The sequence below is a fragment of the Ranitomeya variabilis genome, chromosome 1 (genome assembly GCF_051348905.1).
Source record: "Ranitomeya variabilis isolate aRanVar5 chromosome 1, aRanVar5.hap1, whole genome shotgun sequence".
NCBI lineage: Eukaryota > Metazoa > Chordata > Amphibia > Anura > Dendrobatidae > Ranitomeya > Ranitomeya variabilis.
This window is the reverse complement of record NC_135232.1, coordinates 11,375,666-11,399,510: the sequence shown is the minus strand read 5'-3', so window position 1 is coordinate 11,399,510 and position 23,845 is coordinate 11,375,666. Positions and strand designations below refer to the sequence as shown.

At 45.2% G+C, this 23,845-nt stretch overlaps 1 protein-coding gene across 2 annotated transcripts in view; it reads left to right on the top strand.

Moving 5' to 3' along the window:
- The window catches only part of LOC143793510 (uncharacterized), a 29,738-nt gene extending 6,265 nt beyond the window's left edge, over positions 1 to 23,473 (top strand). For both annotated transcript variants that reach the window (XM_077280544.1, XM_077280543.1), the window contains 5 exons: positions 1,832 to 1,929; positions 2,008 to 2,086; positions 2,192 to 2,289; positions 2,412 to 2,529; positions 21,071 to 23,473. In XM_077280544.1, the coding sequence (XP_077136659.1) occupies positions 1,832 to 1,929; positions 2,008 to 2,086; positions 2,192 to 2,289; positions 2,412 to 2,529; positions 21,071 to 22,710 (2,033 nt within the window). In that variant the 3' untranslated portion in view covers positions 22,711 to 23,473. The remainder of the gene's footprint in view (positions 1 to 1,831; positions 1,930 to 2,007; positions 2,087 to 2,191; positions 2,290 to 2,411; positions 2,530 to 21,070) is intronic.
- The last annotated feature ends 372 nt before the right edge of the window (positions 23,474 to 23,845 follow it).

Genomic DNA, 23,845 nt, shown 5'->3' with positions numbered 1-23,845 from the left:
GCACTTTGTTCTCCTTCAGATTCAAACTCAGAACTTTCCGCGCACTTGCTGCCTATTTTAGCGTTTATATTGAGGCAAATGTTAAGATTTATCTCTATAATAAATATGCAGTAACTCATCGATTAATAGGAGGACGGCAGGTTCTCTTTTAGTGATCCCAGGGGATCCTGTCCAGGAGGGAGGCCGTGTCCTCATGGTGACCTTATGAGCTCTCAGAAAACAATCACTGGTAAATGGTAACTGTCCTTCCCCCAATCTCCATAATGGCGAATTAAGAGAAGAAACCGATGAATAGAAATGTGGATGTCATGAACCGGGGTTGTTTGGTTGCCCCTGGTTCTTTTCTGCAGGGTATTTATTTATATCCCACTTCCCAGTTCTGGTTTGGAACTCACAGCTCTCTGGCGCCCCCCTTACCCTCAGGTCAGTCAGGCAACTGTACCTAGGATGATGAGTCACCAGAAAGGCTGCCTGATATGTACTGGCTGTGGGGCACACACTGCAGTGAGGGTGATATAATTATTCCCAGCCACAGCTGAGCAATACACTCTAAAAAACCCTGTTCCGTCACTGCCAGCGTCACCCACCAGTGCAGGACGCTTCTGCTGCCACCATCTTCTGTTCCTCAATTAATAATGGGTCAGGAGCCAACCCAATTAGTAGGGTAAATTACTTCAGAGGACGTGACAGTACGTTATAGAGCAAGGAGAAACTAAGCTAGTAATTTTATATATTTTACTCCAAAAGGTAGGCAGTGTTTACAAAAGTGCAAAAAGATTATAAAATGAGACAATTATGTATATACAGATAATTACAAAATAAATACAGATAATTACAAAATAAAAAAAGGATTAAAGGAAGAAAATAGACTTACAGTTCTTTCATATCAGGGCTATCCATGCGGTTGGGGGGAGGAGAACATATGGGGTCCCAATGCATCACAGATGTGACTCTCAACTAGTTCCTTGGACAAAAGCTGACTCTGAAGCGTACTGAAAACTCCTAACCATCGTAGCTCAGGTATTGCACCCCGTATAGCGACCATGGAACTACCATTCTTCCCGGCATGAGTTGGGCATTAATTTGATCCTAAACATGAAGTATCTGTATGACCCGGTTAAGCAGAAATCCATTTATCTGTTTCTTCTAGGTGCTGCGCTTAGAAAACACACTGGTGTGTAGCCCTATTGTCTCACATCACAAATATGTAACTTTCATATCTCTGTCACCACCTGAGGTCAAATTATTCATCATGAATAATAATTGTCACATAACTCAGAGGACACATGGCTGCAAGCAAAAGCATTACTGGGGGGGGGAGTATAGGATTACACAGAGCTGACAGGCAATGTGAGGAGGGGGGTCAGAAGTCCACAGCCTCTGTCTGGGCCACATGTCACTTACACACGCAGGGAGATGCAGCATAGTTCAGTGTGTAATGGAACAACAAGACATTACGTAATATTTCCTGACAGTGGAGCTTTCTCCATCTCCTCTGTGGTACCATCCCTGGTGGAGAGGGAACTTGGAGGAGTTGTGTTTCTTAGCACGGCTCCTCCATCTGACTGGCGAGTGTCTTCTCTGTCCCCCTCCTCAGGGTCCTCATCCTCCGAGTGCAGAGCAGAGAGCATTAGGCTTTGTCCTCGCTGATCATCACTTCATACTTGAGGCCACAATGTGCTGGGACCTCTGTACCGGTGGTGAAGACCACAACAATGTACTGTAACTTAGTCCCTGATACATAAACCTAGATTTACCGATTCTGAGAGACGTGTCTCATATATAGACAGATACACGGCCGGTCATGTATTCAGTCTGTGTGTCTCCACAGATGGATCCAGGAGGAGAAATCCACCAGAGAGATGTCCCCGTCCTCTGCATCCCCAGGACTGTCCGGAGGAGAATCGCAACATCCCGGAGGATCATCAGGTAGATGACACTGAAGCCCCCACAACATCTGACCATGAAGTGATGGGACCTGAGCTCATCTTACAGTTTTCTTTTTAGGGTGAAGATCTGATTGACATTAAGGTTGAGGTAATACATGGAGCACAAGAGGCGATCGCAATATGGGCCGACCAGCAGGGTGAGGAGGGGAGACTGTCATGTCTGTTCTGTGGTCACCTACTACTACTCCCATCATCTCATCATCACATCACACAATCTATTCCATCACTGTGTGTCTCCACAGATGGATCCAGGAGGAGAAATCCACCAGAGAGATGTCCCCGTCATCTGTATCCCCAGGACTGTCCGGAGGAGAATCACAACATCCCGGAGGATCATCAGGTAGACGGTGCTGAGCCCTGTACCGGATCTGTATATGGGAGGACATTTCTAATCGAGGTCATAGAGGTCACAGATTTTGGTGGTTTCTTGGATTGTGCTGATTGTTACATCTGATATATCAGGAGGAAGATCCGACTAAGAATAAAGTGAAAGACGAGACAGAAGAAGAAGCGATGATGAGGGGGGATCAGCCGTGTATCAGTGACGGGAAGGAGGAGATTCCGGGAGATGTTTCCACAGGTAATAATGACCGATGTGTGATGATGACCGGCTCGTGATAATGATGATGACCTGCGTGTGATGATGATTATGTAAGGTGTGTGATGATGATGATCAGCGCATGATGATGATGACCAGCACGTGATAATGATAATGACCTGCGTGTGATGATGATGTCCAGTGCGTGATGATGATGATGTTCGTCACGTGATCATAGAATTGTAGAGTTAGAAGGGACCTCCTGTGTCATCTGGTCCAACCCCTTGCTCAAAGCAGGATTCACTAAATCATCCCAGACAGATGTCTGTCCAGCCTCTGTTTGAAGACTTCCATTGAAGAACTCACCGCCTCTCGTGGCCGCCTGTTCCACTCAGTGATCACCCTCACTGTCAAAAAGTGTTTTCTAATATCTAATCTGTGTCTCCTTCCATTGTTTCATCCCATTGCTTCTAGTCTTTCCTTGTACAAATGAGAATAAAGATGATCCTTCTACAATGTGACAGCCCTTGAGATATTTGTAGACAGCTATTGTCTCAGTCTTCTTTTTTGCAAGCTAAACATTCCCAAATCCTGTAACCGTTCCTCATAGGACATGGTTTGCAGACCGGTCACCATTCTGGTCGCTCTTCTCTGAACTTGCTCCAGTTTGTTGATGTCTAAAATGTGGTGCCCAAAACTGGACACAGTATCCAGATGAGGTCTGACCAAAGAGGAGTAGAGGGCAATAATGACTTCACGTGATCTAGACTGTATGCTTCTGTTAATACATCCCAGAATTGTATTTGCCTTTTTTGCTGCTGCATCACACTGTAGACTCATGTTCAGTCTGTGATCTATTAGTATACCCAAGTCTTTATCACATGTGCTGTTGCTTAGCCCTATTCCTCCCAATCTGTATATGCTTTTTTCATTTTTATTGATGATGATGATAATGATGTCCACCGTGTGATGATCATGATGACCGCCGCGTGATGATCATGATGTCCGGCTCGTGATGATGATGTTCTGTGTGTGATGATGATCGGCGTGTGATGATGATGACCGACACGTGATGAAGATGACCGGCGCGTGATGATGATGACTGGCGCGTATGATGACTGGCGCGTGATGATGATGACCTGCGTGTGATGATGGTCGGCGTGTGATGATGATGACTGGTACGTGATGATGATGACCGGCGCGTGATGATGATGATGACCTATACATGTGATGATGATCTATACTAGATCAAAGGTTTATTCAAGTCACCACAGTATTAAAGAAGGTCTTCGTAGTAGGTTAAAGTAGGTAACATTTCGACCCCGTGGTGGGTCTTTATCAAACCTCACTGGAAAAACAAGTGCACATACTGTACAATTAGAGAGAGAAAAAAAGAGTGGTATATACAAAAAACAAAGCGATTACTATACCCATCCCAACGTTGGGGATGGCAGACTGTGTATAGATACGTGAAAGAAGATACAAAAAAAAATTTTTGTGACATATGTACAAAAATATATACAATTAATATATACAAAAATATATCGAAAAGGCCCAAAGAAATAGTTTAGTGGCGTTACTGAGTGCAGAATACAATTTGCATTACGGGAGAATGAACAGGGAGGCTGGCAGAGGACATCAGTTCAAAACATCATATGGAAAATTTGGACCATTGAAAATTGAGGAGTGCAAACATAAGTACTGACCTTTAGAAGAGATAAAAGTAGAAAAACGGAGCCGCAGTGGAGAAAAATCTGTAAGTTTCCCAATACGGGCTGTATCACTCCCTTCCTCTACAGTTATAAGGGTTAAAATTTGACCAACGATTTCTCATTTTTACAACAAAATTAACAAAACCATTTTTTTTAGTGATCACCTCACATTTGAAGTCAGTTTGAGGGGTCTGTATGGCTGAAAATAACCAAAAGTGACACCATTCTAAAAACTGCACCCCTCAAGGTGCTCATAACTACATTCAAGAAGTTTATTAACTCTTCAGGTGTTTCACAGTAGCAGAAGCAATATGGAAGGATAAAATGAACATTTAACTTTTTAGTCACAAAAATGATCTTTTAGCAACAATTTTTTTAATTTTCCCAAGTGTAAAAGGAGAAAGTGGACCACAAATGTTGCTGTCCAGTTTGTCCTGTGTACGCCAATACCCTATATGTGGGGGGAACCACTGTTTGGGCCCATGGCAGGGCTTGGAAGGGAAGGAGCACCATTTGATTTTTTGAATGAAAAATTGGCTCCAATCTTTAGCGGACACCATGTCGTGTTTGGAGAGCCCCTGTGTGCCTAAACATTGGAGCTTCCCCACAATTGACCCCATTTTGGAAACAAGACCTCCAAAGGAACTAATCTAGATGTGTGGTGAGCACTTTGAACCCCCAAGTGCTTCACAGAAGTTTATAACGCAGAGCCGTGAAAATAAAAAATAATTTTTCTTTCCTCAAAAATGATTTTTAGCCCGCAATTTTTTATTTTCACAAGGGTAACGAGAAATTCGACCCCAAAAGTTGTTGTCCAGTTTGTCCTGAGTACGCTGATACCCCATATGTGGGGGTAAACCACTGTTTGGGCACACGTCGAGGCTCGGAAGGGAAGTAGTGACGTTTTGAAATGCAGACTTTGATGGAATGGTCTGCGGGTGTCATGTTGCATTTGCAGAGCCCCTGATGTGCCTAAACAGTAGAAACCCCCCACAAGTGACCCCATTTTGGAAACTAGACCCCCCAAGAAACTTATCTAGATGTGTGGTGAGCACTTTGAACCCCCAAGTGCTTCACAGACGTTTATAACGCAGAGCCGAGGAAAAAAATATATATTTTTTCTTTCCTCAAAAATAATTTTTTAGCCCGCAATTTTTTATTTTCACAAGGGTAACAGGAGAAATTGGACCCCAAAAGTTGTTGTCAAGATTGTCCTGAGTATTCTGGTATCCCATACGTGGGGGTAAACCACTGTTTGGGCACACATCAGGGCTCGGAAGGGAGGGAGCACCATTTGACTTTTTCAACGCAGGATTGGCTGGAATCAATGGTGGCGCCATGTCACGTTTGGAGACCCCCTGATGTGCCTAAAAAGTGGAAACTGTTGTGAATTCCGTTCTTGGGCTCCATCCTGTGGTTGCGAATGGTATTTTTGGGAGTTCTGCTCTTGGGCTCCCTCTGGTGGTTTCAAGTGGAACTTAGCAGCTGCTTTCACTAATCGGTTCTCTGGCCTTGTTATTTAACTGGGCTTTTGGCTGTAGTGGATCCCAGCTGTCAATGTTTCTCCTGTGGATTCAGTCCTTTCCTGGAAGTTCTCTGTTGGCCAGTCCATTTTCAGCTTAAGATAAGTTCTGCTAGTTTTTGGGTGTTTCCCTGCTTATGACCTTCTGTTCAGTTTAAGTTATGTCTCTTTTGTCCAGCTTGTCATTATGAAATATTCCGGCTAGTTGGAAGCTCTGGGGTCGCAGATTTGCCCCTCCACACCGTGAGTCGGTGTGGAGGTTATTTTTGTAAACTCTGCGTGGACATTTAGTTTTTATACTGACCGCACAGTAGCCTTTTCTATCTCTGTCTATTTAGATAGTATTGGCCCCCTTTGCTAAAATCTAGTTTCATTTCTGAGTTTGTCATTTCCCTCTCCACTCACCGTCAATTTTTGTGGGGGGCTATCTTCCTTTGGGGGTTTCTCTGAGGCGAGATAGTTTTCCGTTTCCATCTTCAGGGGTAGCTAGTTCTTGGCTGTGAAGAGGCGTCGAGGCAGAGTTAGGAACGCTCCACGGCTATTTCTAGTGTTGGTGTTAGGAGTAGGGATTGCGGTCAGTAAAGCTACCACCTCCTCAGAGATAGTACATTATTTGTTTTACCCACCAGGTCATTTCAGTGCTGCTCCGTATTCACTAGGTCATTTCAGTGCTGCTCCGTATTCACTCGGTCATTTCAGTGATTACTGTCTGTGGAGCTGTTACCTCCTCTGAGCTTGTCCATGATTGGTTTTACCCACCAGGTCATCTCAGTACCGCTCCGTAACCACCAGGTCATAACAGTACAGCTGGCCCACAATGTGTTAAATGCATCTCAAAAGAGGGAAGAGAAAGTTCTGAGTCATTGTTTTTTTTTTCTTGTTGCTTGTTTCGTCCTTTTTTTTCCCCTTGATTTTTGGATGGTGCAGGAGCTTGGTGCTGATATGGAGGTTCAGGGTCTGTCTGCGCGTGTTGATCATCTCGCTGCAAGGGTACAGAGTATCCAAGACTATGTTGTCCAAACTCCTGTTTCTGAGCCTAGAATTCCTATCCCTGATTTGTTTTCTGGGGATAGATCTAGGTTTTTGAACTTTAAAAATAATTGCAGATTATTTTTTGCTCTGAGACCCCGTTCCTCTGGTGACCCCATTCAGCAGGTGAAGATTGTTATTTCTTTGCTGCGTGGCGACCCGCAGGACTGGGCATTCTCCCTTGAGCCAGGGAATCCTGCATTGCTCAATGTAGATTCATTTTTTCAAGCACTTGGACTGCTTTATGACGAACCCAATTCTGTGGATCAGGCAGAAAGAATTTTGCTGGCTCTGTGTCAGGGTCAGGAAGCGGCAGAGATATATTGTCAGAAATTTAGAAAGTGGTCTGTGCTTACAAAATGGAATGAGGATGCCCTGGCGGCTATTTTCAGAAAGGGTCTTTCTGAAGCTCTTAAAGATGTTATGGTGGGGTTTCCCACGCCTGCTGGTTTGAACGAATCAATGTCTCTGGCCATTCAGATTGATCGGCGCCTACGTGAACGTAAGGTAGTGCACCATATGGCGGTGTCCTCTCGGCAGAGTTCTGAGTCTATGCAATGTGATAGCGTTTTGACGAGAGCAGAACGGCAGGAGTTCAGACGTCAGAATGGGCTGTGTTTTTACTGTGGTGATGCTACTCATGCTATCTCTGACTGCCCGAAACGAACTAAGAGGGTTGCTAGGTCGGTTACCATCAGTACTGTACAGCCTAAATTTCTCTTGTCTATTACTCTGATTTGCTCATTGTCGTCCTTTTCTGTAATGGCATTTGTGGATTCTGGCGCTGCCCTGAACTTAATGGACCTAGAATTTGCCAAGCGCTGTGGTTTTTCCTTGGAGCCTTTGCAGAGTCCTATTCCCTTGAGGGGGATTGATGCTACGCCATTGGCCAAGAATAAACCTCAGTACTGGACACAGTTAGCCATGACCATGGCTCCAGCACATCCGGAAAATATTCGCTTTTTGGTGTTGCATAATTTGCATGATGTGGTTGTGCTGGGGTTTCCATGGTTACAGGTACATAATCCAGTGCTGGATTGGAAATCTATGTCTGTGACTAGTTGGGGTTGTCAGGGGATACATAGTGACATTCCTCTGATGTCAATTTCCTCGTCCCCTTCTTCTGAAGTTCCTGAGTTTTTGTCGGATTTCCAGGATATATTTGAGGAGCCTAAATCCAGTCCTCTGCCTCCTCATAGGGACTGTGATTGCGCTATTGATTTGATTCCTGGCTGTAAGTTCCCTAAGGGTCGACTTTTCAATCTGTCTGTGCCAGAGCATGCCGCTATGCGGACTTATGTAAAGGAGTCCTTGGAGAAGGGGCATATTCGCCCGTCTTCGTCACCGTTGGGAGCGGGGTTCTTTTTTGTTGCCAAGAAGGATGGCTCCTTGAGGCCCTGTATAGATTATCGCCTTCTCAATAAGATCACGGTCAAATTCCAGTACCCTTTGCCTTTGCTCTCTGATTTGTTTGTCTCGGATTAAAGGGGCTAGCTGGTTTACCAAGATTGACCTTCGAGGGGCGTATAATCTGGTCCGCATCAAACAGGGTGATGAATGGAAAACAGCATTTAATACGCCCGAAGGCCATTTTGAATATCTTGTGATGCCTTTCGGGCTCTCTAATGCTCCATCTGTGTTTCAGTCCTTTATGCATGATATTTTCTGGGAGTATTTGGATAAATTTATGATTGTATATTTGGATGATATTTTTTTATTTTCCGATGATTGGGAGTGCCTTTTTGGAGTTCAGAAGGTTTCTTTTCTGGGGTTCTTTTTTTCTCCCTCGGCTATTGAAATGGACCCTGTTAAGGTCCAGGCTATTTATGATTGGACTCAGCCCACATCTGTGAAGAGCCTTCAGAAATTTTTGGGCTTTGCTAATTTTTATCGCCGCTTCATTGCTAATTTTTCTACTGTGGTTAAACCTCTGACCGATTTGACCAAGAAAGGTGCAGATGTGGTGAATTGGTCCTCTGCGGCTGTGGAGGCCTTTCAGTACCTTAAGCGTCGTTTTACTTCTGCCCCTGTGTTGCGTCAGCCAGATGTTTCTCTCCCTTTTCAGGTTGAGGTTGACGCTTCTGAGATTGGGGCAGGAGCTGTTCTGTCTCAGAGAAGTTCTGATGGCTCTGTGTTGAAGCCGTGTGCTTTCTTCTCCAGAAAGTTTTCGCCTGCTGAGCGTAATTATGATGTCGGCAATCGGGAGTTGTTGGCTATGAAGTGGGCATTCGAGGAGTGGCGACATTGGCTTGAGGGAGCCAAGCATCGTGTTGTGGTCTTGACCGACCATAAGAATCTGATGTACCTTGAGTCGGCCAAGCGGTTGAATCCTAGACAAGCTCGGTGGTCTTTGTTTTTCTCCCGTTTTGATTTTGTGGTCTCGTATCTTCCGGGATCTAAGAATGTGAAGGCTGATGCCCTGTCTAGGAGTTTTTTGCCTGATTCTCCTGGAGTCCGTGAGCCGGCTGGTATTCTCAAGGAGGGGGTGATTCTTTCTGCCATCTCCCCTGATTTGCGGCGGGTGCTTCAGGAGTTTCAGGCTGATAGACCCGACCGCTGTCCTGTGGGGAAATTGTTTGTTCCTGATAGATGGACTAGTAAAGGTACCTTCACACGAAACGACATCGCTAGCGATCCGTGACGTTGCAGCGTCCTGGCTAGCGATATCGTTTCATTTGACACGCAGCAGCGATCAGGATCCTGCTGTGATGTCGCTGGTCGCTGAATAAAGTCCAGAACTTTATTTGGTCGTCCGATCGCTGTGTATCGTTGTGTTTGAAAGCAAAAGCAACGATACCAGCGATGTTTTACACTGGTAACCAGGGTAAACATCGGGTTACCAAGCGCAGGGCCGCGCTTAGTAACCCGATGTTTACCCTGGTTACCAGCGTAAAAGTAAAAAAAACAAACAGCACATACTTACATGCGTCCCCCAGCATCTGCTTCCTGACACTGACTGAGCGCCGGCCCTAAAGTGAAAGTGAAAGCAGAGCGGTGACGTCACCGCTGTGCTGTTAGGGCCGGAGCTCAGTCAGTGTCAGGAAGCAGACGCTGGGGGACGCATGTAAGTATGTGCTGTTTGTTTTTTTTACTTTTACGCTGGTAACCAGGGTAAACATCGGGTTACTAAGCGCGGCCCTGCGCTTAGCAACCCGATGTTTACCCTGGTTACCCGGGGACCTCGGCATCGTTGGTCGCTGGAGAGCGGTCTGTGTGACAGCTCTCCAGCGATCAAACAGCGACGCTGCAGCGATCGGCATCGTTGTTGCTATCGCTGCAGCGTCGCTTCGTGTGAAGGTACCTTTAGGTGATTTCTGAGATTCATTGTTCGGTGTTGGCTGGTCATCCTGGAATCTTTGGTACCAGAGATTTGGTTGCCAGGTCCTTTTGGTGGCCTTCTTTGTCACGGGATGTGCGTAACTTTTGGGTTTTTGCCTCCGATGTCCATGCTGCCGATTTGGTACGTGCTTTTCATTTGGCTCGTCCCGATCGGCCTGGGGGCTCTGGTGAGGGTTCGGTGATGACCCCTCCTCAAGGGGGGGGGGTACTGTTGTGAATTCCGTTCTTGGGCTCCATCCTGTGGTTGCGAATGGTATTTTTGGGAGTTCTGCTCTTGGGCTCCCTCTGGTGGTTTCAAGTGGAACTTAGCAGCTGCTTTCACTAATCGGTTCTCTGGCCTTGTTATTTAACTGGGCTTTTGGCTGTAGTGGATCCCAGCTGTCAATGTTTCTCCTGTGGATTCAGTCCTTTCCTGGAAGTTCTCTGTTGGCCAGTCCATTTTCAGCTTAAGATAAGTTCTGCTAGTTTTTGGGTGTTTCCCTGCTTATGACCTTCTGTTCAGTTTAAGTTATGTCTCTTTTGTCCAGCTTGTCATTATGAAATATTCCGGCTAGTTGGAAGCTCTGGGGTTGCAGATTTGCCCCTCCACACCGTGAGTCGGTGTGGAGGTTATTTTTGTAAACTCTGCGTGGACATTTAGTTTTTATACTGACCGCACAGTAGCCTTTTCTATCTCTGTCTATTTAGATAGTATTGGCCCCCTTTGCTAAAATCTAGTTTCATTTCTGAGTTTGTCATTTCCCTCTCCACTCACCGTCAATTTTTGTGGGGGGGCTATCTTCCTTTGGGGGTTTCTCTGAGGCGAGATAGTTTTCCGTTTCCATCTTCAGGGGTAGCTAGTTCTTGGCTGTGAAGAGGCGTCGAGGCAGAGTTAGGAACGCTCCACGGCTATTTCTAGTGTTGGTGTTAGGAGTAGGGATTGCGGTCAGTAAAGCTACCACCTCCTCAGAGATAGTACATTATTTGTTTTACCCACCAGGTCATTTCAGTGCTGCTCCGTATTCACTAGGTCATTTCAGTGCTGCTCCGTATTCACTCGGTCATTTCAGTGATTACTGTCTGTGGAGCTGTTACCTCCTCTGAGCTTGTCCATGATTGGTTTTACCCACCAGGTCATCTCAGTACCGCTCCGTAACCACCAGGTCATAACAGTACAGCTGGCCCACAATGTGTTAAATGCATCTCAAAAGAGGGAAGAGAAAGTTCTGAGTCATTGTTTTTTTTTTCTTGTTGCTTGTTTCGTCCTTTTTTTTCCCCTTGATTTTTGGATGGTGCAGGAGCTTGGTGCTGATATGGAGGTTCAGGGTCTGTCTGCGCGTGTTGATCATCTTGCTGCAAGGGTACAGAGTATCCAAGACTATGTTGTCCAAACTCCTGTTTCTGAGCCTATAATTCATATCCCTGATTTGTTTTCTGGGGATAGATCTAGGTTTTTGAACTTTAAAAATAATTGCAGATTATTTTTTGCTCTGAGGCCCCGTTCCTCTGGTGACCCCATTCAGCAGGTGAAGATTGTTATTTCTTTGCTGCGTGGCGACCCGCAGGACTGGGCATTCTCCCTTGAGCCAGGGAATCCTGCATTGCTCAATGTAGATTCATTTTTTCAAGCACTTGGACTGCTTTATGACGAACCCAATTCTGTGGATCAGGCAGAAAGAATTTTGCTGGCTCTGTGTCAGGGTCAGGAAGCGGCAGAGATATATTGTCAGAAATTTAGAAAGTGGTCTGTGCTTACAAAATGGAATGAGGATGCCCTGGCGGCTATTTTCAGAAAGGGTCTTTCTGAAGCTCTTAAAGATGTTATGGTGGCCTGCTGGTTTGAACGAATCAATGTCTCTGGCCATTCAGATTGATCGGCGCCTACGTGAACGTAAGGTAGTGCACCATATGGCGGTGTCCTCACGGCAGAGTTCTGAGTCTATGCAATGTGATAGCGTTTTGACGAGAGCAGAACGGCAGGAGTTCAGACGTCAGAATGGGCTGTGTTTTTACTGTGGTGATGCTACTCATGCTATCTCTGACTGCCCGAAACGAACTAAGAGGGTTGCTAGGTCGGTTACCATCAGTACCGTACAGTCTAAATTTCTCTTATCTGTTATTCTGATTTGCTCATTGTCGTCCTTTTCTGTAATGGCATTTGTGGATTCTGGCGCTGCCCTGAACTTAATGGACCTAGAATTTGCCAAGCGCTGTGGTTTTTCCTTGGAGCCTTTGCAGAGTCCTATTCCCTTGAGGGGGATTGATGCTACGCCATTGGCCAAGAATAAACCTCAGTACTGGACACAGTTAGCCATGAACATGGCTCCAGCACATCCGGAAAATATTCGCTTTTTGGTGTTGCATAATTTGCATGATGTGGTTGTGCTGGGGTTTCCATGGTTACAGGTACATAATCCAGTGCTGGATTGGAAATCTATGTCTGTGACTAGTTGGGGTTGTCAGGGGATACATAGTGACATTCCTCTGATGTCAATTTCCTCGTCCCCTTCTTCTGAAGTTCCTGAGTTTTTGTCGGATTTCCAGGATATATTTGAGGAGCCTAAATCCAGTCCTCTGCCTCCTCATAGGGACTGTGATTGCGCTATTGATTTGATTCCTGGCTGTAAGTTCCCTAAGGGTCGACTTTTCAATCTGTCTGTGCCAGAGCATGCCGCTATGCGGACTTATGTAAAGGAGTCCTTGGAGAAGGGGCATATTCGCCCGTCTTCGTCACCGTTGGGAGCGGGGTTCTTTTTTGTTGCCAAGAAGGATGGCTCCTTGAGGCCCTGTATAGATTATCGCCTTCTCAATAAGATCACGGTCAAATTCCAGTACCCTTTGCCTTTGCTCTCTGATTTGTTTGTCTCGGATTAAAGGGGCTAGCTGGTTTACCAAGATTGACCTTCGAGGGGCGTATAATCTGGTCCGCATCAAACAGGGTGATGAATGGAAAACAGCATTTAATACGCCCGAAGGCCATTTTGAATATCTTGTGATGCCTTTCGGGCTCTCTAATGCTCCATCTGTGTTTCAGTCCTTTATGCATGATATTTTCTGGGAGTATTTGGATAAATTTATGATTGTATATTTGGATGATATTTTTTTATTTTCCGATGATTGGGAGTGCCTTTTTGGAGTTCAGAAGGTTTCTTTTCTGGGGTTCTTTTTTTCTCCCTCGGCTATTGAAATGGACCCTGTTAAGGTCCAGGCTATTTATGATTGGACTCAGCCCACATCTGTGAAGAGCCTTCAGAAATTTTTGGGCTTTGCTAATTTTTATCGCCGCTTCATTGCTAATTTTTCTACTGTGGTTAAACCTCTGACCGATTTGACCAAGAAAGGTGCAGATGTGGTGAATTGGTCCTCTGCGGCTGTGGAGGCCTTTCAGTACCTTAAGCGTCGTTTTACTTCTGCCCCTGTGTTGCGTCAGCCAGATGTTTCTCTCCCTTTTCAGGTTGAGGTTGACGCTTCTGAGATTGGGGCAGGAGCTGTTCTGTCTCAGAGAAGTTCTGATGGCTCTGTGTTGAAGCCGTGTGCTTTCTTCTCCAGAAAGTTTTCGCCTGCTGAGCGTAATTATGATGTCGGCAATCGGGAGTTGTTGGCTATGAAGTGGGCATTCGAGGAGTGGTGACATTGGCTTGAGGGAGCCAAGCATCGTGTTGTGGTCTTGACCGACCATAAGAATCTGATGTACCTTGAGTCGGCCAAGCGGTTGAATCCTAGACAAGCTCGGTGGTCTTTGTTTTTCTCCCGTTTTGATTTTGTGGTCTCGTATCTTCCGGGATCTAAGAATGTGAAGGCTGATGCCCTGTCTAGGAGTTTTTTGCCTGATTCTCCTGGAGTCCGTGAGCCGGCTGGTATTCTCAAGGAGGGGGTGATTCTTTCTGCCATCTCCCCTGATTTGCGGCGGGTGCTTCAGGAGTTTCAGGCTGATAGACCCGACCGCTGTCCTGTGGGGAAATTGTTTGTTCCTGATAGATGGACTAGTAAAGGTACCTTCACACGAAACGACATCGCTAGCGATCCGTGACGTTGCAGCGTCCTGGCTAGCGATATCGTTTCATTTGACACGCAGCAGCGATCAGGATCCTGCTGTGATGTCGCTGGTCGCTGAATAAAGTCCAGAACTTTATTTGGTCGTCCGATCGCTGTGTATCGTTGTGTTTGAAAGCAAAAGCAACGATACCAGCGATGTTTTACACTGGTAACCAGGGTAAACATCGGGTTACCAAGCGCAGGGCCGCGCTTAGTAACCCGATGTTTACCCTGGTTACCAGCGTAAAAGTAAAAAAAACAAACAGCACATACTTACATGCGTCCCCCAGCATCTGCTTCCTGACACTGACTGAGCGCCGGCCCTAAAGTGAAAGTGAAAGCAGAGCGGTGACGTCACCGCTGTGCTGTTAGGGCCGGAGCTCAGTCAGTGTCAGGAAGCAGACGCTGGGGGACGCATGTAAGTATGTGCTGTTTGTTTTTTTTACTTTTACGCTGGTAACCAGGGTAAACATCGGGTTACTAAGCGCGGCCCTGCGCTTAGCAACCCGATGTTTACCCTGGTTACCCGGGGACCTCGGCATCGTTGGTCGCTGGAGAGCGGTCTGTGTGACAGCTCTCCAGCGATCAAACAGCGACGCTGCAGCGATCGGCATCGTTGTTGCTATCGCTGCAGCGTCGCTTCGTGTGAAGGTACCTTTAGGTGATTTCTGAGATTCATTGTTCGGTGTTGGCTGGTCATCCTGGAATCTTTGGTACCAGAGATTTGGTTGCCAGGTCCTTTTGGTGGCCTTCTTTGTCACGGGATGTGCGTAACTTTTGGGTTTTTGCCTCCGATGTCCATGCTGCCGATTTGGTACGTGCTTTTCATTTGGCTCGTCCCGATCGGCCTGGGGGCTCTGGTGAGGGTTCGGTGATGACCCCTCCTCAAGGGGGGGGGGGTACTGTTGTGAATTCCGTTCTTGGGCTCCATCCTGTGGTTGCGAATGGTATTTTTGGGAGTTCTGCTCTTGGGCTCCCTCTGGTGGTTTCAAGTGGAACTTAGCAGCTGCTTTCACTAATCGGTTCTCTGGCCTTGTTATTTAACTGGGCTTTTGGCTGTAGTGGATCCCAGCTGTCAATGTTTCTCCTGTGGATTCAGTCCTTTCCTGGAAGTTCTCTGTTGGCCAGTCCATTTTCAGCTTAAGATAAGTTCTGCTAGTTTTTGGGTGTTTCCCTGCTTATGACCTTCTGTTCAGTTTAAGTTATGTCTCTTTTGTCCAGCTTGTCATTATGAAATATTCCGGCTAGTTGGAAGCTCTGGGGTCGCAGATTTGCCCCTCCACACCGTGAGTCGGTGTGGAGGTTATTTTTGTAAACTCTGCGTGGACATTTAGTTTTTATACTGACCGCACAGTAGCCTTTTCTATCTCTGTCTATTTAGATAGTATTGGCCTCCTTTGCTAAAATCTAGTTTCATTTCTGAGTTTGTCATTTCCCTCTCCACTCACCGTCAATATTTGTGGGGGGCTATCTTCCTTTGGGGGTTTCTCTGAGGCGAGATAGTTTTCCGTTTCCATCTTCAGGGGTAGCTAGTGTATTTCTAGTGTTGGTGTTAGGAGTAGGGATTGCGGTCAGTAAAGCTACCACCTCCTCAGAGATAGTACATTATTTGTTTTACCCACCAGGTCATGTCAGTGCTGCTCCGTATTCACTAGGTCATTTCAGTGCTGCTCCGTATTCACTCGGTCATTTCAGTGATTACTGTCTGTGGAGCTGTTACCTCCTCTGAGCTTGTCCATGATTGGTTTTACCCACCAGGTCATCTCAGTACCGCTCCGTAACCACCAGGTCATAACAGGAAACCCCTCAATTCTAACTCCAACACTAACCCCAACACACCCCTAACCCTAATCCCAACTCTAGCCATGACCCTAATCACACCCCTAACCCTAATCCCAACCCTAACCCCAACACACCCTTAACCATAATCCCAACCCTAACCACAACCCTAACACACCCCCAACCCTAATCCCAACCATAACCCTAACCACAAGCCTAACCCCATCACCCCCCTAACCCTAATCTTAACCCTAACCCTAACTCCAACCCTAACTCTAATTCCAACCCTAAGGCTATGTGCCCACGTTGCGGATTTGTGTGCTAATTTTTCCAAACCGTTTTTGAAAACTCCGCAGGTAAAACGCACTGCGTTTTACCTGCGTATTTACCGCAGATTTCCAGTGTTTTTTTGTGCAGATTCCTATTGAGGAACAGGTGTAAAACGCTGCGGAATCCGCACAAAGAATTGACATGCTGCAGAAAATACTGAGTGATATTTTCCGCACTATGGGCACAGCAGATTTGGTTTTCCATAGATTTACGTGGTACTGTAAATGTGATGGAAAACTGCTACGAATCCGCAGTGGCCAATCCGCTGCGGATCCACAGCCAAATCCGCACCGTGTGCACATAGCCTAGTTCTAACCCTAACTCCAACCCTAACCCTAACCCTATTTATAACCCTAACCCTAATTGCAACCCTAACCCTAGTGGAAAAATAAAAATAAATATATTTTCTTTATTTTATTATGTTCCCTACCTATGGGGGTGATAAAGGGGGGTTTATTTACTTTTTTTATTTTGATCACTGTGACAGGATCTACCACAGTGATCAAAATGAATGAACAAATCTGCCGGCCGGCAGATTCGGCGGGAGCACTGCGCATGCGCCGCCATTTTGGAAGATGGCGGTGCCCATCCTAGAAGCCGGACGGACACTGGGAGGTACCCCGGCACTCCGGAGGTACAGGGGGGTGGGATGGGACAGCGGGGGGGGTGCCGGACAGGAAGGAGGGGAGATGATTATGGCAGGGGACATAACGGAGGGGAGGAAAGACTGACGGCGGCGGCAGATTGCCGCTGTTAGTCGGTGGGGGGGTCAGATCGGGGTGTCCAGCCGTGGCCGATGGTATTGCAGCATCGGCCATGGCTTGATTGTAATATTTCACCAAGTTTCATTGGTGAAATATTACAAATTGTTCTGATTGGCTGTTTCACTTTCAACAGTCAATCAGAGTGATTATAGCCACAGGGGGCAAAGCCACCCCACCTGGGCTGAAGTACCACTCCCCCTGTTCCTGTAGGTCGGGTGAAATTGGAGTTAACCCTTTCACCCGACCTGCAGGAACGCGATCCCTCCATGACACCACATAGGCATCACAGGTTGGATTGGCACCGACTTTCATGACGCCTACGTGGCGTCACAGGTTGGGAAGGGGTTAAATGTTATTTTTTCTTTCCACATTGCTTACTTCCTGTGAAGCACCGGAAGGGTTAATAAACTTCTTGAATGTAGTTTTGAGCACCTTGAGGGGTGCAGTTTTTCGAACGGCATCACTTTTGCTATTTTCTATCACATAGGCCCCTCAAAGTCACTTCAAATGTGAGGTGGTCTCTAAATAAATAAGGTTTTGTAATTTTTGTTGGAAAAAAAGAGAAATTGCTGATTACATTTTTAATTCTTCTAACTTCCTAACAAAAAAAAAGTTTCAAAAATGATTCTGATGTAAAGTATACATGTGGGAAATATTATTCCTTAACTATTTATGATTATTTAACTACCGTATATACTCGAGTATAAGCCGACCCGAGTATAAGCCGACCCCCCTAATTTTGCCACAAAAAACTGGGAAAACTTAATGACTCGAGTATAAGCCTAGGGTGGGAAATGCAGCAGCTACCGGTAAATGTCAAAAGTAAAAATAGATACCAATAAAAGTAAAATTAATTGAGACATCAGTAGGTAAAGTGTTTTTGAATATCCATATTGAATCAGGAGCCCCATATAATGCTCCATACAGTTCATGATGGACCCCATAAGATGTTCCATATTAAAATATGCCCCATATAATCCTGCATAAAGGTTAATAATGGCCCCATAAGATGCTCCATAGACACATTTGCCCAATATAATGCTGCACAAATGCTGATTATGGCCCCATAAGATGCTCTATAAAGATATTTGCCCCATATACTGCAGTGCCCTACAAACGTTAATTATGGCCCCATACAGACACTTGCCCCATATAGTGCTGCACAAACATTATGGCCCCATATAGTGCTGCACAAACGTTATGCCCCATATAGTGCTGCACAAACGTTATGGCCCCATATAGTGCTGCACAAACATTATGGGCCGCATATAGTGCTGCACAAACGTTATGGCCCCATATAGTGCTGCACAAACCTTGATTATGGCCCTATAAGATGCTCCATACAGACACTTGCCCCATATACTGCAGTGCCCTACAAACGTTAATTATGGCCCCATACAGACACTTGCCCCATATAGTGCTGCACAAACATTATGGCCCCATATAGTGCTGCACAAACGTTATGCCCCATATAGTGCTGCACAAACGTTATGGCCCCATATAGTGCTGCACAAACATTATGGGCCGCATATAGTGCTGCACAAACGTTATGGCCCCATATAGTGCTGCACAAACATTATGGGCCCCATATAGTGCTGCACAAACGTTATGGCCCCATATAGTGCTGCACAAACATTATGGCCCCATATAGTGCTGCACAAACATGGGCCCCATATAATGCTGCACAAACGTTATGGCCCCATATAGTGCTGCACAAACGTTATGGCCCATATAGTGCTGCACAAACGTTATGGCCCCATATAGTTCTGCACAAACATTATGGGCCCCATATAGTGCTGCACAAACGTTATGGCCCCATATAGTGCTGCACAAACGTTATGGCCCCATATAGTGCTGCACAAACATTATGGGCCCCATATAGTGCTGCACAAACGTTATGGCCCCATTTAGTGCTGCACAAACGTTATGGCCCCATTTAGTGCTGCACAAACATTATGGGCCCCATATAGTGCTGCACAAACGTTATGGCCCCATATAGTGCTTAACAAACATTATGGCCCCATATAGTGCTGCACAAACATGGGCCCCATATAATGCTGCACAAACGTTATGGCCCCATATAGTGCTGCACAAACGTTATGGCCCCATATAGTGCTGCACAAACGTTATGGCCCCATATAGTGCTGCACAAACATTATGGCCCCATATAGTGCTGCACAAACATTATGGCCCCATATAGTGCTGCACAAACGTTATGGCCCCATTTAGTGCTGCACAAACGTTATGGCCCCATTTAGTGCTGCACAAACATTATGGGCCCCATATAGTGCTGCACAAACGTTATGGCCCCATATAGTGCTGCACAAACGTTATGGCCCCATATAGTGCTTAACAAACATTATGGCCCCATATAGTGCTGCACAAACATGGGCCCCATATAATGCTGCACAAACGTTATGGCCCCATATAGTGCTGCACAAACGTTATGGCCCCATATAGTGCTGCACAAACGTTATGGCCCCATATAGTGCTGCACAAACATTATGGCCCCATATAGTGCTGCACAAACGTTATGGCCCCATATAGTGCTGCACAAACATGGGCCCCATATAATGCTGCACAAACGTTATGGCCCCATATAGTGCTGCACAAACGTTATGGCCCCCATATAGTGCTGCACAAACTTTATTGCCCCATATAGTGCTGCACAAACGTTATGGCCCCATATAGTGCTGCACAAACATTATGGCCCCATAGATGCCCCATACAGATATTTGCCCCATTTGCTGCGATAAAAAAAAAAATCACATACTCACCTCTCCGTCGCTCAGGCCCCCGGCACTTTCAATAGTCACCTGCAGTGCACCTCATTCCTGCGCCACTCCATGCTCAGCACTGACGTTCAGCAGAGGGCGCACACTAACTACGTCACCGCGCCCTCTGACCTGAGCGTCACTGATGAAGACAGATCGGCGCCCGGAACGAGGAAAGGTGACTATCGCGCAGCGCTGCGCTCCCCTCCCCGTATACTCACCTGGTCCTGGCGCTGTGCAGTCCCTGCTTCCCCGACGCCGCAGCTTCTAACTGTACTGAGCGGTCACATGGTACCGTTCAATACAGTAATGAATATGCGGCTCCACCCCTATGGGAGGTGGAGCCGCATATTCATTTACTGTAATGAGCGGTACCATGTGACCGCTCAGTACAGGAAGAAGCTGCTGCTGCCGGCGCCGGGGAAGCCAGGGACCTGCAGGGACCGCGCCTGGACTAGGTGAGTATTTTTAGACAGCCCCCGCTCCCCCTCCCCTGCCGACCTCTGGGTATGACTCGAGTATAAGCCGAGAGAGGGACTTTCAGCCCAAATAAGTGGGCTGAAAATCTCGGCTTATACTCGAGTATATACGGTATATGGTTAAAGGGGATAAAAATTTAAAATTTGTAAACTCTGAAATACAAACTTGAAGTATAATATGTCACAACAAACAATCTCAGAATCAGTGGGATGTGTGGAAGCTCCAGAGTTATTACCACATAAAGTGACGCTGGTCAGAATGAGTCTCCGTCACTAACATACGGAAGTTACAAAGTGGCTTGGTCCTAAGGAGATAATGTGCCTTCAGAGCTATTGCAGTCTTCTAAGGTTTCCTATCGTGCCCTTCGGCATACTGAGGACATCATTACGGTGGCTGGAGCTCGGCTACTCATGGATGTACAGTCACCTTTGTGACTATAGTCAATCTCATTTGTATACGGTACTGAAATATTAAAACTCCATTTTTAATTGCATGGACACTTTTCTACACTACACTAAGGGCATGATAGGAAGCTTGAGAGACTGAAATGGCACAGGTGGTATATTAAGGAGGTAAATCCTGATGGCACGTTCGCTTTAAGAACTGTCTGTTTATTTGCTGTCTAATCTCTGCAACCTCTGACTTGTGCCAATGTTACCAGTTTATAAGTGTTCTTCACTTTACCCATCATTGTTTTAATGTTATGGCATGTAGTTGTTTTCCTTATTACCGGTCCTTTCACTGACGAGGGTTTTCATTGGGAACTGCATAAAATACATTTAGAAATCCCTTTTGTGTTGTAGATTGGATGTGAATTTTTTCTATCTTTCATCCTTATAGGAAATCCTTGTGAGACTAACAGTTTATCACTAATTTGTAAAAAAGATGCTATCAGGAAGCACTCTAATGGAGAAAACCTCATTACCCTTCATGGACCTCCTGGACTTCACTGCACTTCACTTTCTAGTAATCCTCCTAATCATGAGGAATCCTCTTCTGAGCAATCTCACATTGTTAACACAATTCCAGGTGACAAAGTGGATACAAGATTTCAGTGTGACAAGCAAATTACTGAAAGCTCAGATTTTTTAACACAAGGAAAACACAAAGGAGAGAAACCATACTCCTGTTCAGAATGTGGGAAATGCTTTACAAAGAAATCAAAATTTGTTAGACATGAGAGAAGTCACACAGGAGAAAAGCCATATTCATGTTTGGAATGTGAGAAGTCCTTCGCAGATAAAGGGAGTCTTATTACACATCAGAGAATTCATACAGTAGAAAAGCCATTTTCATGTTCAGAATGTGAGAAGTCCTTCATAGATAAAGGGAGTCTTATTAGACATCAGAGAATTCATACAGGTATTAAGCCATACTCCTGTTCGGAATGTGGGAAAAACTTTACAGATAAAGGGAATCTTAATAAACATCATAGAATTCACAAAGGAGAAAAGCCATTTGCATGTTTGGAATGTGAGAAGTCCTTCACAGATAAAGGCGGTCTTATTAGACATCAGAAAATTCATACAGGAGAGAAGCCATATTCATGTTCAGAATGTGGGAAATCCTACACAGATAAAGGGAATTTTATTATACATCAGAGAATTCACACAGGAGAGAAACCATATTCATGTTCAGAATGTGGGAAGTTCTTCATATGTAAAGGGAGTCTTATCAAACATCAGAGAATTCACAAAGGAGAGAAGCCATATTCATGTTCTGAATGTGGGAAATTTTTTTTATATAAATCGCAAGTTGCTATGCATGAGAGAATTCACACAGGAGTAAAGCCATTTTCATGTTTAGAATGTGGGAAGTCCTTCACAGATAAATGGAGTCTTATTAAACATCAGAGAATTCACAAAAGAGAGAATAAACCATATTCATGTTCAGAATGTGGGAAATCTTACACAGATAAAGGTAGTTTTATTACACATCAGAAAATTCACGCAGGAGAGAAGCCATGTTCATGTTCAGAATGTGGTAAGTTCTTCACAGCTAAAAGGAGTCTTATTAAACATCAGAGAATTCACATTGGAGAGGCTCCATATTCATGTTTAGAGTGTGGGAAATGTTTTTTATATAAATCACATGTCGCCATGCATGAGATAATTCACACAGGAGAAAAGCCATATTCATGTGCAGAATGTGGGAAGTTGTTCACAGCTAAAAGGAGTCTTATTAAACATCAGCGAATACACACAGGAGAGAAGCCGTTTTCATGTTCAGAATGTGGGAAATGTTTTTTATATAAATCACAAGTTGCTGTGCATGAGAGAACTCACACAGGACAAAATCCATTTTCTTGTGCGGAATGTGGGAAATCCTTCTCACATGAAAGGTATCTTATCATACATCAGAGAATTCACACAGGAGAGAATCCATATTCATGTTCAGTATGTGGAAAGTCCTTTAGAGTTAAAGGGACTCTTAGTAGACATCAGAGCATTCATACTAGAGAGACACCATATTCATCTTAAGAATGTGGGAAATGTTTTAGAGATAAATCACATCTGGTTAGACATCAAAGAATTCACACAGGGGAGAAACCATTTTCATGCTTACAATGTGGAATGTGCTTTACAAAAAAATCAAGTCTTGTGAGCCACGAGAGAAGTCACACATTGAAACATGATCAGAATGTGAGAAATCTTTCATACACAAATCATATCTTGTAATGAAAGAAGGTATGCTGGAAACAAAATGTAATTATGTTCTCTGTGTTGTATACATTTTAATAAACATTGCTCAGTATAAATGACTACACCCCATTGGATAAGATTTAACTAATATCTCACTGAACTTCAGAACAATTTCTAACATTTTGCTACAGGAAAGAAATATATCTTGTTACCGTGTTAGCCAGTAGATAGAAAAATATTTAGAATTAAGAGTCCTCAGTGGTTGATACCTTTTAATAGCTAACTGAAAAGATGGTAACAAATTGCAAGCTTTCGAGACTACATACGTCTCTTCATCAGGCAAAGACTAAAACAAATTCTGAAGAATCACATATTTATGCACAACATAGTATAGAGAAGAAAAAAAAAAAAAGAGGGGAAAAAAACCATGGATAAGCCAGGTGACATGAAGCAGAATTACCATGGGTGATAAACAGTTACGTCCATAAATATTGGGCCAATTCTTAGATAAGGATTGTTTTATTGTCCTGTGATTAGGGTCTGGTTCTGTTGTGATGACCCCACATGGTCTGATGGGCAAGTTCCTTAGTTAATGTAAAAAGACATACCGTATATACTCGAGTATAAGCCGAGATTTTCAGCCCAAATTTTTGGGCTGAAAGTGCCCCTCTCGGCTTATACTCGAGTCATGATCGGTGGTGGGGACGGCGGGTGAGCACTGTCATATACTTACCTAGTCCCGGCGTTCCTGTCGCTCCCCCTGCCTGTCACACTGTCTCCGGGTGCCGCAGCCTCTTCCCCTGTACAGCGGTCACGTGGGACCGCTCATTAGAGAAATGAATAGGCTGCTCCACCCCCCATAGGGGCGGAGCCGCCTATTCATTTCTCTAATCAGCGGTGCCGGTGACCGCTGACAGAGGAAGAGGCTGCGGCACCGAAGACCAGCTGTCCGGGGGAAGGAGCGGGACGCCGG